This window comes from Haplochromis burtoni, unplaced genomic scaffold (assembly GCF_018398535.1).
Source record: "Haplochromis burtoni strain Fernald_Lab_line unplaced genomic scaffold, NCSU_Asbu1 Contig_136, whole genome shotgun sequence".
Lineage (NCBI taxonomy): Eukaryota > Metazoa > Chordata > Actinopteri > Cichliformes > Cichlidae > Haplochromis > Haplochromis burtoni.
Window position 1 is genome coordinate 67,653 of NW_024582497.1, and position 11,968 is coordinate 79,620.

An 11,968-nucleotide genomic window follows, 5' to 3' on the forward strand; every position below is an offset into this window, starting at 1 on the left:
TGGCTGACAGCGTGAAACTCTCGATCACAGGGTGCAAGGTTGACTGAGCTCTCAGCTGCTCTGCTCAGCTGTGGCTGGCCTGAATTTATACTAAGTTTGCCATGCCACTCACACTCACATAGATATACATGAAGAAAAGATACCAGCCCATACAATCCAAGATAAAACGTCCGTTTTATTATGTCAATTTTGTTCTTTTCTACTTTTTTTTTAGACCAACAAAGCAGAAACTATAAATTTATCAAAGCAGTATGAAATGCTTTAATTCCATTACACACACATCCATAACTGACACACCTGTGCACAGTTCCCCCCTGAGAGACCCCCAGATGTGTAATGCATGCACAAGTAAAGCCATGCCCCACATGCTTTATTCACACTCAGCATGCCATTAGCATAAGACACTTATGGCAGGCATCATTAGCTTGTATGTGTTTTTCCCCCCCTGACAGGCTTTCATTAGCTGTGGCAGAATGGGCAAAGACTCTCAGCAGGGTAAAGACTTTTTCCAAGAAGAACTCAACTACTTTGCCAAGGTTTTGAGCTACGGTGAAGCAGAATAGTTTTTTGTAAAGTATTATATATATATATATATATATATATATATATATATATATATATGGTTGCAGACGTCTTACTTATAGAGGGAGGCTTATAGAGGGAGGGAACAATATCTGTTTTAACAGTCAGGCCAGAGTCGCAGTCTGTGAAGGTATTGTGTTGTTGCAACAAATCAATATCTCTTACAAGGGTGAGCGGTTGATGAATTTTAGTCATTATAAAAGCAGAGACACTGAAGGTGTTTTTGTACAACTGTGCAGCATTGCATCATCAGGCAGTGTGTGGAGTGGTGGTAAAAGGTTGGTGCTAGAAATAGACACAACCTTCGGGCTGCGGATGAGTTCATGGAAACGCCTGCATTTTTCTTTCTTTTTTCAGATTCTTTACTCCACAACTCCAACTCGTGACTTCATTGAAGAATGTGATATTCAAAAGACCAAGGGGACAAAACATGAATTAATCTTATAGCTTTCCTGCACTGAGGGGCAACCTATCACATCATGTATACACAATAACTATTCTGTAATATTTTATATATACACACACACACACACACATGTAAATGGGACCTCTACTGCTCATTCCTTGCTCCATATTTTTATTCTTGAACTCTACTAGAGAGTTTTCATGACTCACACTCATCCTTCTTTATCTTATACCAGGCCTTCGTGCAGCTCCCCAGTTTATCCTCTGTGTGTAAAAAGTGTTTTTTTCCCTTCCCTTCTCCCCTCCCCTTCATGCCAACTTTCTTCCCACTGGATGCCCCTTTTAAAGAGAAGGTTTCATCAGCAGCAGGTGGGTGGGGCTTTTGTGCTCACAGCCAGAGCTGTGGGCATGACCGTATTCGGAATATCTTTTATCACTGACATCACGCAGAGCCAAGAATAGGAAAAAATGGTCAGTGTGAGCATTTAAGAGAGGACTGTGAACATAGGTTTTATACTACATGGCAAATATGGCCATTTATTTCAGTGCCCAGTGGATTGAGGTATTTGATGTTATGGGAATGAAGGAGGTGCTTGGTGGCATATCAAATGACATTACCAGAATACATGTTTCTAATGCTAGCAAACTATTCCTGCCTAAACCACAACAAATACTCAGTCAGCACAAACTGCAGGCCCACCTGTAAGCTAAGGGACGGGGCACAGCGGGGCATTTAAACAGCGTGCAGAGAGAGAAAGAACAGATAATAAACTGGTAGTTAAATCCAAAATTAAGTCCACAACAGTTCGCCTGTCTCAACTGCTTCACTCAACACTTAATAGCCTAACTGCACTTGTGTGAGTGACTCAGTCTGACTCTCAATGTTTGCTGTGGGAGGTAAGTCTCTTCCTAGTGAGTACGAGAAGTTTCAGTGAGAGGAGGGAGTGAATGCTGTTAGGAGCAGTCACCTTCTTCTACTGGAGTGTGTCAATAAGCTGAGGATGCACTGGTTACTGAAAGATGCAATAAACTGGTGAGTAACCATCGCCTGTTTACAATATTAATCAGTTTTTGTTTACAACACTTAACAACACTATTTTTAACTATGATAGTTGACACTGGTAAGTCACAAACCCACAGACAGTCCCAAACCTAGGTCACCAATGCAATTCATCCACGTGATGCTAATCAGCCAGTCATGTCACTTCATTGAAAATGTCTGTGTGCGCAGGTGCGTAAACAGAAAAGTCTGTGACGAGACGAGATGCAGACGTGCCAAGAAGTAAGTGAGGGAAACAGAAAGAGAGAAAGGAGCTGCTGTCAGTGTTTCCTGAGCTTGGTTACATGTGAAATGTTGTTAATGAAAAAGAATGAAAGGGGAAACTCAAACTACTTTCTTTTGTTAATTTAAGGACTTGAGAAAACTTTCTCAAAAGCCCTTTTGAAATGTAAAAGAAGAAGTTTTATTTTTTTATTTGATAGCCCTCTAGCCCATATTGAGAATAAATATTATTGAAATACTGAATTGAATCTGCCGCCGCTTTGGTTTATTGCAGCCAGAAGTTAACATGGTTTCATTCATAAATTGGCGTTTTCGCTCATGGAAAATGCAGCGTTTTCAAAACGCTCTCGAAATGCATACATTTGAAAACGGTGCTTTCACGTCGCAGTGTGGACTGCGAAAACTGAGACTTTCTAAAACGATGATGCAGTCATGTGACCAATTAAACTAAGGTAGCTGAGGGCATTATACAGCAGCTGTTTTGTTTACTCTCAATTTTGACAGCCCTATTAAAGATTAATATCAGTCTGTACATGCTCCAGGTAGCTTTTCTTCAAATTCTTTCATTCTCACTCGCTTTTGCAACTTTGTACTTTTGTGTTACTCGCAGCAACAACTCCACCTCATTGTTAGTCCATTTAAAAAACTCGGTGCTTTTGCTCAACATTTTGCCGCGACGTTTCAAAGAGCCGGAAAGTAAATAAACGGCAGACAGAAATGCGTTTCACGCATGCGCAGTACTAGGACGTAAGCATTTTCTGCCATTTCAATGTGGATGCACAACTCTGGCTGAAAACGCTAGGGGGACGTGGAGCGTTTTCCGACAAAAACGCCGTTTTCAAATCTATTCGGGCTAGTGTGGACGTAACCTTTGCCAAGCCAATTCTGGTCCCCGGGCCTTATGTTTGACACGCCTGACCAAGAGAAACTGCAATTTCTGCCACTTCCATGTTGGCACCATTATTTTGCTCTGGGAAAAAAAACCTTTAGAGCAGTTTGAAGTCATACTGACTGAGCCCAGCATCCACCATTGTCACCCTATGTAGTACAATAAACCCTTTCTATGTTGACAGCTCATTCAATAATTAAAATAACCATTAACTGATGTGATTGCTCCTTTAAAAAAAAAAAAAAAGCCATTCAAACATAGGACAGCTAAGCCTTGAAGAAAATACTAATACCTGCAAATAACAGCATACCTCGCTGCAAACACGGCATCTAAAAGAAGACTCCCACAAGCTTTCTGCTGTTAAACAACCTAATCCACTCTTCAAGTGATTGTTTCCATGGATGGATAGTTTGGGTCACATCTGCTGGTGCTGGCAGATGTCTCACAAATGGATGTTGCGACTTAGCAGCAAATACAAATGACCCATATCGCTGGCCTAGAAATGTCAGTGATTCCAATTTAACCAGCAATACAGCTGAGGGACAAGAACACTATGAGAGGTGCTTACACAGAGGCATAAAATCAACTCTCTGTGTAGTCATGCAAGTCATTTTCACAGCCACAACTTTTCACAACACTGGAAGATGTTTACACAAAACTGACCTGAGCTACTGAACCCTCAAAATTATCATGAGATCTTTACATAACTGGTATCCAAGAGGACCTATCAACATTAATAACTCCAAGAAAAAAAAAAACTATTTCCAACCAATCTTTTAGCCTACAGCCATGGCCCTGCTGGACACTTTTAGTCTATTTTCAATCCACTGTTGCTAGGGGAAACTTCAGCACTTGTAATTTCTATGGCAACCCACTGTTCCCAATGCTAGCAGATCCTGTGATTTCTTTGCAAGGGTTTTTAATGCATATATTACCCTGGTCCACTCTTGCCTCCTAAAGCTTGGTTATTCATAGAGCTAATGGAGGAGTGCATAGTGGCTGGCACTTTGTCAATTTGTCATTTCAGCATGCTGGTCACAGCTGACGCTCACAAACACGCACGCCTGGACCGATGAAGATGTCCAATTGCATCAAAGTGTAAGAAACAACAGTGACTTTTAAGAAGAAAACACTGATAACAAATAGAACTGCTCTAATTCTCAGTTTTTTAATGATGGGCCCAGAATATCACAAGTTGTGCAATTAGAAAGAAGGTAAAAGTAGAGCCGAAACGGGGCATTTAAGCCCCTCATTGACATTTGGTGATTTAGAAATCTATTTTAATATATTTTTTTCTTTCGGACAAAGCAAATCTCTGACATTTGTTAGGTGCAGTTATTTATGAGTCCTTAGTAAGAGAAAACTATAAACTTTAATGTTTTATTGTACCAACAAGTTGTGGATTACTCGTTTACTCTTGCCCAACTCCGCTCGGATGTTGTGTTTGTGTTGTTTCAAACACGTGTTGACAACAGAGAAATTGCAGAGTGACCTCTAGTGGAAAAAGCAGGCAACATCAACACTGATACCATTGTTGAAGGGTGTTTCCTCCATCTCGTCTTTACTTTTCTAAACTTTAATTTATGAGCTGTTATAGAAACTGATACCGATACATCTAGCTAATAGCTAATATCAGTTGATACATAGGTTGGGTTTAAGCAAAAACTACTGAAGATTTAAGTCTACATTTTAGGCAAACCCAGATATCTTAATGGCCATTCAAGTGCATTTGGCAATTCATCAAAGTATTTTCTTTCTAAATCTAGTTTATATGCCTGCTTCTACATCCACTTCAAAGCCTCTTGATTCTGTGTTGGAATTACGACTTGTTTAAAAGTCTGTACTACAAAGGCCACCTGTTTACCTGCTGACACTTTATTCACTGGCAACCATAACACAGGATAATCACCAGAAACTCCACGATGCAATATTACTCAGATTTTTAGTACTACAACGACATATATTGTGATTTATAACAATTTTCCACTCTAAATTATGTGCTTAAACTTAATCTTTGCCAATATATGCTGTATCCACTGAGATAAAGTTGTTGATTTTTTAATTATTAATTGTATTTTTTTTTTTTTTACTGAAAAATGAGATCAAAAATACAATTCCTGTTATCACGTATATCAGTCTGTGATTGACTGGGGGTCAAGCTGGCAATTACATGCAGCCTTTTTCTAATAACACAACAATTAACTGTGATAAAGCACCAAACATCACATATACGTAAACTCACAATTAACTATGACATTTGCCCTCATCAGCCTTCCTGTTCTACAGGAATATAACCAGAGTACAAGCAGCTGGCAACGAGCTGAGTCCCCTCAGGTTGTGCTCATCGACAAAGACTCTTTCAGACTGATGGCAATCTGTTTGTAAATTAGACAACAGTTATTTGCAACCCTTTGACAATCTGAGAGTGACTGCAGTCAGTCCAAGTCAGACTGTGACTGCCTGCAGACAAGCTGTCTCCTATCAGGCGACCTGTGTCATCACCCTGTCATCAAAAGCGGTCACAATTGAAATTCAATACAATCACCAGGCAGACACTGGTTCTTGTTTTTAGATGTAGATGAACGATGATGCCTTCCTATTTTTACTGGTGCAACTCCTCCATCAGCTTTGTCTGAATTAGGCAGCTTTGTCAAACTAAGTGTACCCAGTGTTGGACGGATTTTCGGTTGAGCCAATTTAATGTAATTTTGCTCAGCTAACATTATAACAGGATGGTGGTGCATGAGATGATCCCTCTAGTTCGTATTATTCCCAGAGGATTTTAATTTATTTAATAAATATTTTAAATTTGGTCACCCTGTATCGACACATAATCACCATGCAACATGTCACAACACTATATGCTGTATTGATCCCCCACGCGCAACAACTACTCTTGTACGTGTGTAAATTTGTGATGAAGCATGTGTCGTTATAATATGTTGCACAGAGGTCATTCTTAAAAAAAGAGATCACAATTGAATTTAAATAAAGGATTTATTATTATTATTATTATTATTATTATTGTTGTTGTTAATAATAATAATAATAATGACCTTTTAAATTTCGCACAGGTCACAAGAACTGCTTTAAAGTAAAAATAATCTGACCATTGTTGAGTATTCATGTAGTTTAACCAAAATGAGACTCGAAGCTTTAGAGTCTTCTGAAAATAAACAATTAAGCTTTACACCACTGACAACAACCATACGTTTGTGTTCACAATTGCAGGTCTGAGAATGATTTTAATCTGCCGGCTAAAATCTGTAGATACCGATTTGTATTTGTATGTAATTTAACAGAGCTATCAGTGCTGAAATCATCGAAATATGTTCTACAGCACTCAAGACAAATGTCAACGAATTATCGTGAACAGGTGGGTCTGAAATCCTCTCAGATGGTTTACCATCTACAACCTGTTTTACATGCAGGTTCTATTCATAGGAAGTAAACGCCTACACAGAAACTAGCTTCTCTGAGGTACAAAAGGCCAAAAAGCTGCTATCTCTGTAGATGAAACAGTGTGCTGGAAACATCCGCGTGGATTTGTTGCACAACCAAAGTTATCCTTGCACATGCCTCTTCATCAATCCCATTTAAGTTTGTGCTGAGATCTGAATCTGTCACTTTACTTTTCGCCTCGAGGGTGGGACTAGGTCCTGCTTTCACTACAGACCTTAAAGCTGGATCCAAAGCCAGCAATTACCCAGCAGTCCCTTCCCACTGCTGGCGTGCCTCATCTTCAGCAATTAGCACAGAGGGTGATACTCTACACGCTGCTTTGATCAAATGCACGACATGCTGCAGAGGCAGCAAAATACAGCTGAGAAGCCCCTAATGAAAGAAAATGAGACGTTATTAATGCTTGATAATGTTAATCAGCAAATCGGCGAGCGCTCTCTCGCTCAGCGGTGCCACTGGAGTCCCACAGGGCTGCCTCAGCTGGAGGTAAGAAAACATTTGAGACGCACTAATGACTGGAAAGCTCGTACGCGTCCATCCCGCGTGCGAGCGCTGCACAATCGCTGAGGCAGCAGCACGGAAAATAGATGGACACGATCTAGCTCCAAGTCTGACACACAGTATTAAAGCACCTATTTATTTCAGTTCTTTGGGCTTTTATTTTGACAGAAAGTTCAATCAAAAGGGTCGCACAGTTGAGCTTGAATACACGACTGTAAGCGGGAAAGCCAATTACGCTCCTCAAAGCCAAGCCCGCCGCATCGACGTTACTCTCTCACATTTTGTTGATGTGACAATCAAGCACTTGGGTGCGAGGGGTGGGTAGGGTGGTGCTGCTGTCAATAGTCATTCCACTTGTACGCGAAATCCAATTTTTGCGGCTCCTTCATCTCTGCAGGAGATACAATAGTTTCTCAGTGGGTTCATCTTCTGCGGTTTGGTTGCCCTTTCTAGGCAAATCGATGGACGGGCGCGCGCTTCCTTAAAAAGTCAAAGCAACAAGGTAACTCTACTGTAAGTACGAGACCAGCGGGGATCAAAGATCTCCAATAAGCCCAGCGCAACAAAAGGTCGCAGCTGTTCAGTCGGAGCACTCACAGGCACCAAGAGTGAACATCACATCACAGGCTGTTTGAAGATGCCATTTGGGTGGGGGGCTGGGGGCGAGTTTCCTTTCTGCTGCAGCACACAACTCTGCTTTTGAAGACACTTCCGTCAAATGGCAAATTGCCTGCACTTATACAGAGCCTTTGAGAGGTAGATGGGTTCTTACAGAGTGGTTTCACAATGTGTTTTCCTTGCGCACACAAACGGCAGCTGCCTCGGGGAGCAATTTGGGCCTTACTCAAGGACGCTGTGGCAACATGGGCAGGCCGGCCGTGGCTCACCTATCATGTGGCCGACGATACCTTCTGACCCTCGCATCGTTAATTACAGTCGAGAGCTGGTGTGAAGTCTCTTCAGCAGCTCTGGGGAGGTTGGAACGTGGTAGTGTGCGAGACAGTCGACAAACTGCTGATGTAAACAGGCACACACTTCTCCACAGTAAACTAGCTTTCCCTGCTAATCCCCGGCAAATCCTTCGAGAGCCAACGGGGCCATTTTGGACAGCACCCCGTAGTCATCATTTGCATTCATCAGAGGAACGCACTGGGGGCAGGGGTAGGGTGAAGTGCCAGACTGAGCGCAGCGTTATCAACAGAAATACTGTCACAAAGCACCCCGAACAAAGCCTCTGTTTTAATTAGATAACACAGTGTCAATTCAGAGGATTCAACGGAGCACAGCCTTCGCAGGAAACAGGGAGGAAATGGTGAAAGGAAAAGTTGCAGGACGGACTCTGAGCGGGGCAGGAGGGGTTTCTCGACTGATAAGAGTCACCCAGCCACCGGGTGATGGGCTTCAGAGTAGCTTTTTTTTTTTTCTTTGGAGGGGGGCTGCAGAACTGACAAGATGCACATACTGTACCCAGAGGTTACTGCCTCCACTGCTAGGCTGGAATAATAATGAGAAAGCATAGCAGCAGAATATTCATAGGCTGTCACATTACAGTGATTCTTGAAGAGCAGGATGCATACAATATGAGGTGTAGTGCAAAGGAAGGGGGGAGGAGGAGCAGGGGGAGATGTGTGAAGGAGTCCATGCAGACAGGCTTCTTGAAGTGCCTGAGCGCTGGTCAGTTGTTATTAATCACACTACTGCCTGTAGAGAGAAGCAGACACTTTCCATTCATCTTTAATTAGCTGGGAGTTTTTTTCTTTAACAGGAACACTTGAAGCCGGAGGGCGCACCTGTTGCAGAGAGGACTCTGCGCGAGTTTGAGCTGCTGCATTTAAAACGAACAACATCATCCACGTTGATAAAAATGTCACAGGCATCCACAGGTGTCCTCCTGCCGGCCAGAACACGCCTGAAACCCCTTTAATGTTGCCAAACTGGACATGCGCCTTAAGCTATGGTTAATGCCACCTGTGCACGTGCGCGGTTCCAATTAAAACGAAGACTAGAAAAGGTGTTTTTTCCACTGTGACGGGCTTACCTTCAGAGTCTCTATGTCCAGAGTAGCCGACTGCTCCATTTTCCAGTGGCATTTATCACACTTCACATATTTCCACAAAGTTGAGGCGAACGCGTGAAATTCAGCTCCCCCGCCGCGCCGCTAGACCCACTTCTTCACTCTCATTAGAGAAAGAACAAGAGAGAAATGAAGGGGCATAAAAAAATATATACCTGCTGTTCAGGAAGGCTGTTTTTTTTTTTAATGTATATATTAACGGTACACTTAAGTTGTGTTTAAGCTGTATTGTGTACGGAAGCCGGTGTTCAAACGAGCTGCGGTCTAATTAATGTACTCCGACTTGCGCGCTCCCCCTTCGCAGCTCGCTTTGACACGCTTCGCTCTCCTTCAAAACTCAACAGCCGACAAGTATGACGGAGTAACCAGCTGGACTTCCGCTGCTTAACTTCAAAATAAAAGTCGGAAAATAATGTCGCTTATTCAGCGCCGCTCAAGAAGGGAAACCCAGAGTAGTCAACATGCTGTTTGTTGTTACAAGAGTTTTTATTTACTTTAAATTAATCTGTATACAGAAGTGACCACCTTCTTCTTCATCTTCTTTAGTTGCTCCATTTAGCAGTCCCCATCATTCCTAGCATCCTCCTCTATCACACCAACCGTCTGCATGTCCTCCTTTACTACATACATGAGCCTCCTCTGAGGTCTTCCTCTTTTCCTCCCCACTGAAAGCTCCTTCTCCTACGTCCTTTGTTGGGTGGTCCTGGTTCTAGTTCAGGAGACAGAGCAGGTCATCTTGGAAGGTTGGTGGTTTGATCCCTGGCATGTCAGAGTATCCTCGGAAAAGACACTGAACCCCAAGTTTCTCTCTGATGCATTCATTAAAATGTGGGTGTGTTCAACTTAGTCACCTCAATGTGCAGTAAAGAGCCTAAAAAATATAGAGAGAAACCCCAGCGGCAACAGGCAACATTGGGAAGGAAAAACTCCCTTTTAAGAGGAAGAAACCTCTGGCTGAAAGTATCTCCTTTACAACAATACATCAGTACTTAAAGTATAAAGGTCAGTCTTTCAAGGATGTCAACGTTCACATTTTGGACTGAGAAGACATGTGTCTTGAAAAAGGGGTAAAGGAGGCTATTTATGTCCACTGTAAAGGACCATCATCGAAAGGAGATCATGGCTTATGACGAAAGCTGTCAGCCACCCACAATGCCATCTTGAAATCCCTTCAACCCCCACTCACACCTTGCCTCAGATGACCTCATTAGGTCGCATAATAGTATAGGGCACAATGATGACCCAAGCCTTTTTAATTACATTCATTGGACGTGGAGTGGGTCCACAGATTTCAAGACCACCTCCAAAGGGCACAACACCCACAAGGGGTTAAATACCTGACATTTCCTAACAAATCTATTTTTTGAACTGAAGAAGCCCGAAGAGACCTAACAAGACGAGTCAAGTTCTCATAATAATAATAATAATAATAATAATAATAATAATAATAGCAATGATAATAATAATAGGGGGACATAACAAACATCAGATGCACTTTGTAATGACTAGAAAATTGAACTGAGCTTGTTTTAAACATGGCAAAGTAGATCGTTTTAATCTGAAAATAACACATTGTTCAATTTCCGGTTTATTCCTAGTGAACTCCGGTTGACTTTACAAAATATAAATCCCACTTAACGGACAATCCAAAGGCAGAAATTGGATTATTCCGAAAAAGCCTACGCTCTCCGGGAGAAATCAGTAGACACAAAAATGTGAGAGTATTTGACACTAAATGAACAAGCAGGTCAGCACAGAGTTTCCTCTCTGTTAGTTAAAGGCATCAATGTCACTGGCTCACTGTACAGCTCCATCAGCTCCCAAAAGTTGGTGATTGTTGCACCCTGCAGGAGGCACACCGACAGTGCAGCAAAAAGGAGGCGATCTTTATGTCAGCGTGAGTGTGTAAAAACACAAACAAACTTCTGGTGCTCATTAAACTGGGCTTGAAATCACAGATAATTTAGACTGTGCGTCGCTTAAGTTGCAATCTGCACTTCGTGCACCTCGTTTTTAGCGTTTGAGTCCCAGCAGAGGGGGGAAACGATGTTCCAGCCAGACAGATGCAATCAATCCAAGAGCTCCCCAGTTGAAGGATAAATAATCGACCGTGGATCAATTCATTCTTCATCACGAAGATGTCCGACGCTAAGCAACTAATGGCACAGAAAAGGTAGACCCCCCTGCTTTCCAACCTGCACTGCACCGTGCGTGGCGTATTTTGAAGCAATGACAGATGTCAGGAAATTAAAATGTTCAATCATATTCTCCGTGTATTGCACTGGCTGACACTGTAGCAGCCAGGCGATGATCTATATGTGCTGCTTATTCTCGCTGTCGTGTAGTCCTCGTTTATTTGAATGATGATCTCGGTATATCTGTGTGTGTCTGTGCGTGTTTTCCTGCAGTGCTAAAATCGCCGCTGGAGCCGTTGTGTGTGTTGAAAGCGAAATAAGAGGAGATGTGACTATCGGTGAGTCTTTTATATCATTACTACCTTCAAAATAAAAAGAAAGAATAAAGAAATCTACAGCTGCTGCTTTAAGCTCCATGTAAACCCAGTTCTTCTTCATTCACAGGCGCTAGAACAGTGGTCCACCCAAAAGCGCGGATCATAGCAGAAGCAGGGCCTATAATCATCGGAGAGGGGAATCTAATAGAGGAGCAGGCGCTTATCATTAACAGGTAACCCATAGGTGATGTGTGACTTTTATTTATTTATTTATTTATTTATTTATTTATTTATTTATTTATTTATTTGCTTTTTTTTTTT

General features: G+C 42.0%; 2 protein-coding genes across 3 annotated transcripts in view; one reads left to right on the forward strand and one right to left on the reverse strand.

Annotated features, from left to right (window-relative positions):
* Positions 1 to 9,540, reverse strand: part of LOC102294587 (zeta-sarcoglycan) — a 47,809-nt gene extending 38,269 nt beyond the window's left edge. The window contains exon 1 of one of the 2 annotated variants that reach the window (XM_042224371.1): positions 9,160 to 9,539. In XM_042224371.1, coding sequence (XP_042080305.1) covers positions 9,160 to 9,198 — 39 coding nt within the window. In that variant the 5' untranslated portion in view covers positions 9,199 to 9,539. Of the gene's footprint in view, positions 1 to 9,159 lie in introns of both variants that reach the window. The other variant, XM_042224372.1, reaches the window with a different exon arrangement.
* A 1,633-nt stretch (positions 9,541 to 11,173) lies between these two features.
* dctn6 (dynactin subunit 6) overlaps positions 11,174 to 11,968 on the forward strand; it is a 4,073-nt gene continuing 3,278 nt past the window's right edge. Inside the window, exons 1-3 of the mRNA XM_005930891.3 lie at positions 11,174 to 11,368; positions 11,604 to 11,668; positions 11,775 to 11,880. Of these exons, the coding sequence (XP_005930953.1) occupies positions 11,334 to 11,368; positions 11,604 to 11,668; positions 11,775 to 11,880 (206 nt within the window). The 5' untranslated portion in view covers positions 11,174 to 11,333. The remainder of the gene's footprint in view (positions 11,369 to 11,603; positions 11,669 to 11,774; positions 11,881 to 11,968) is intronic.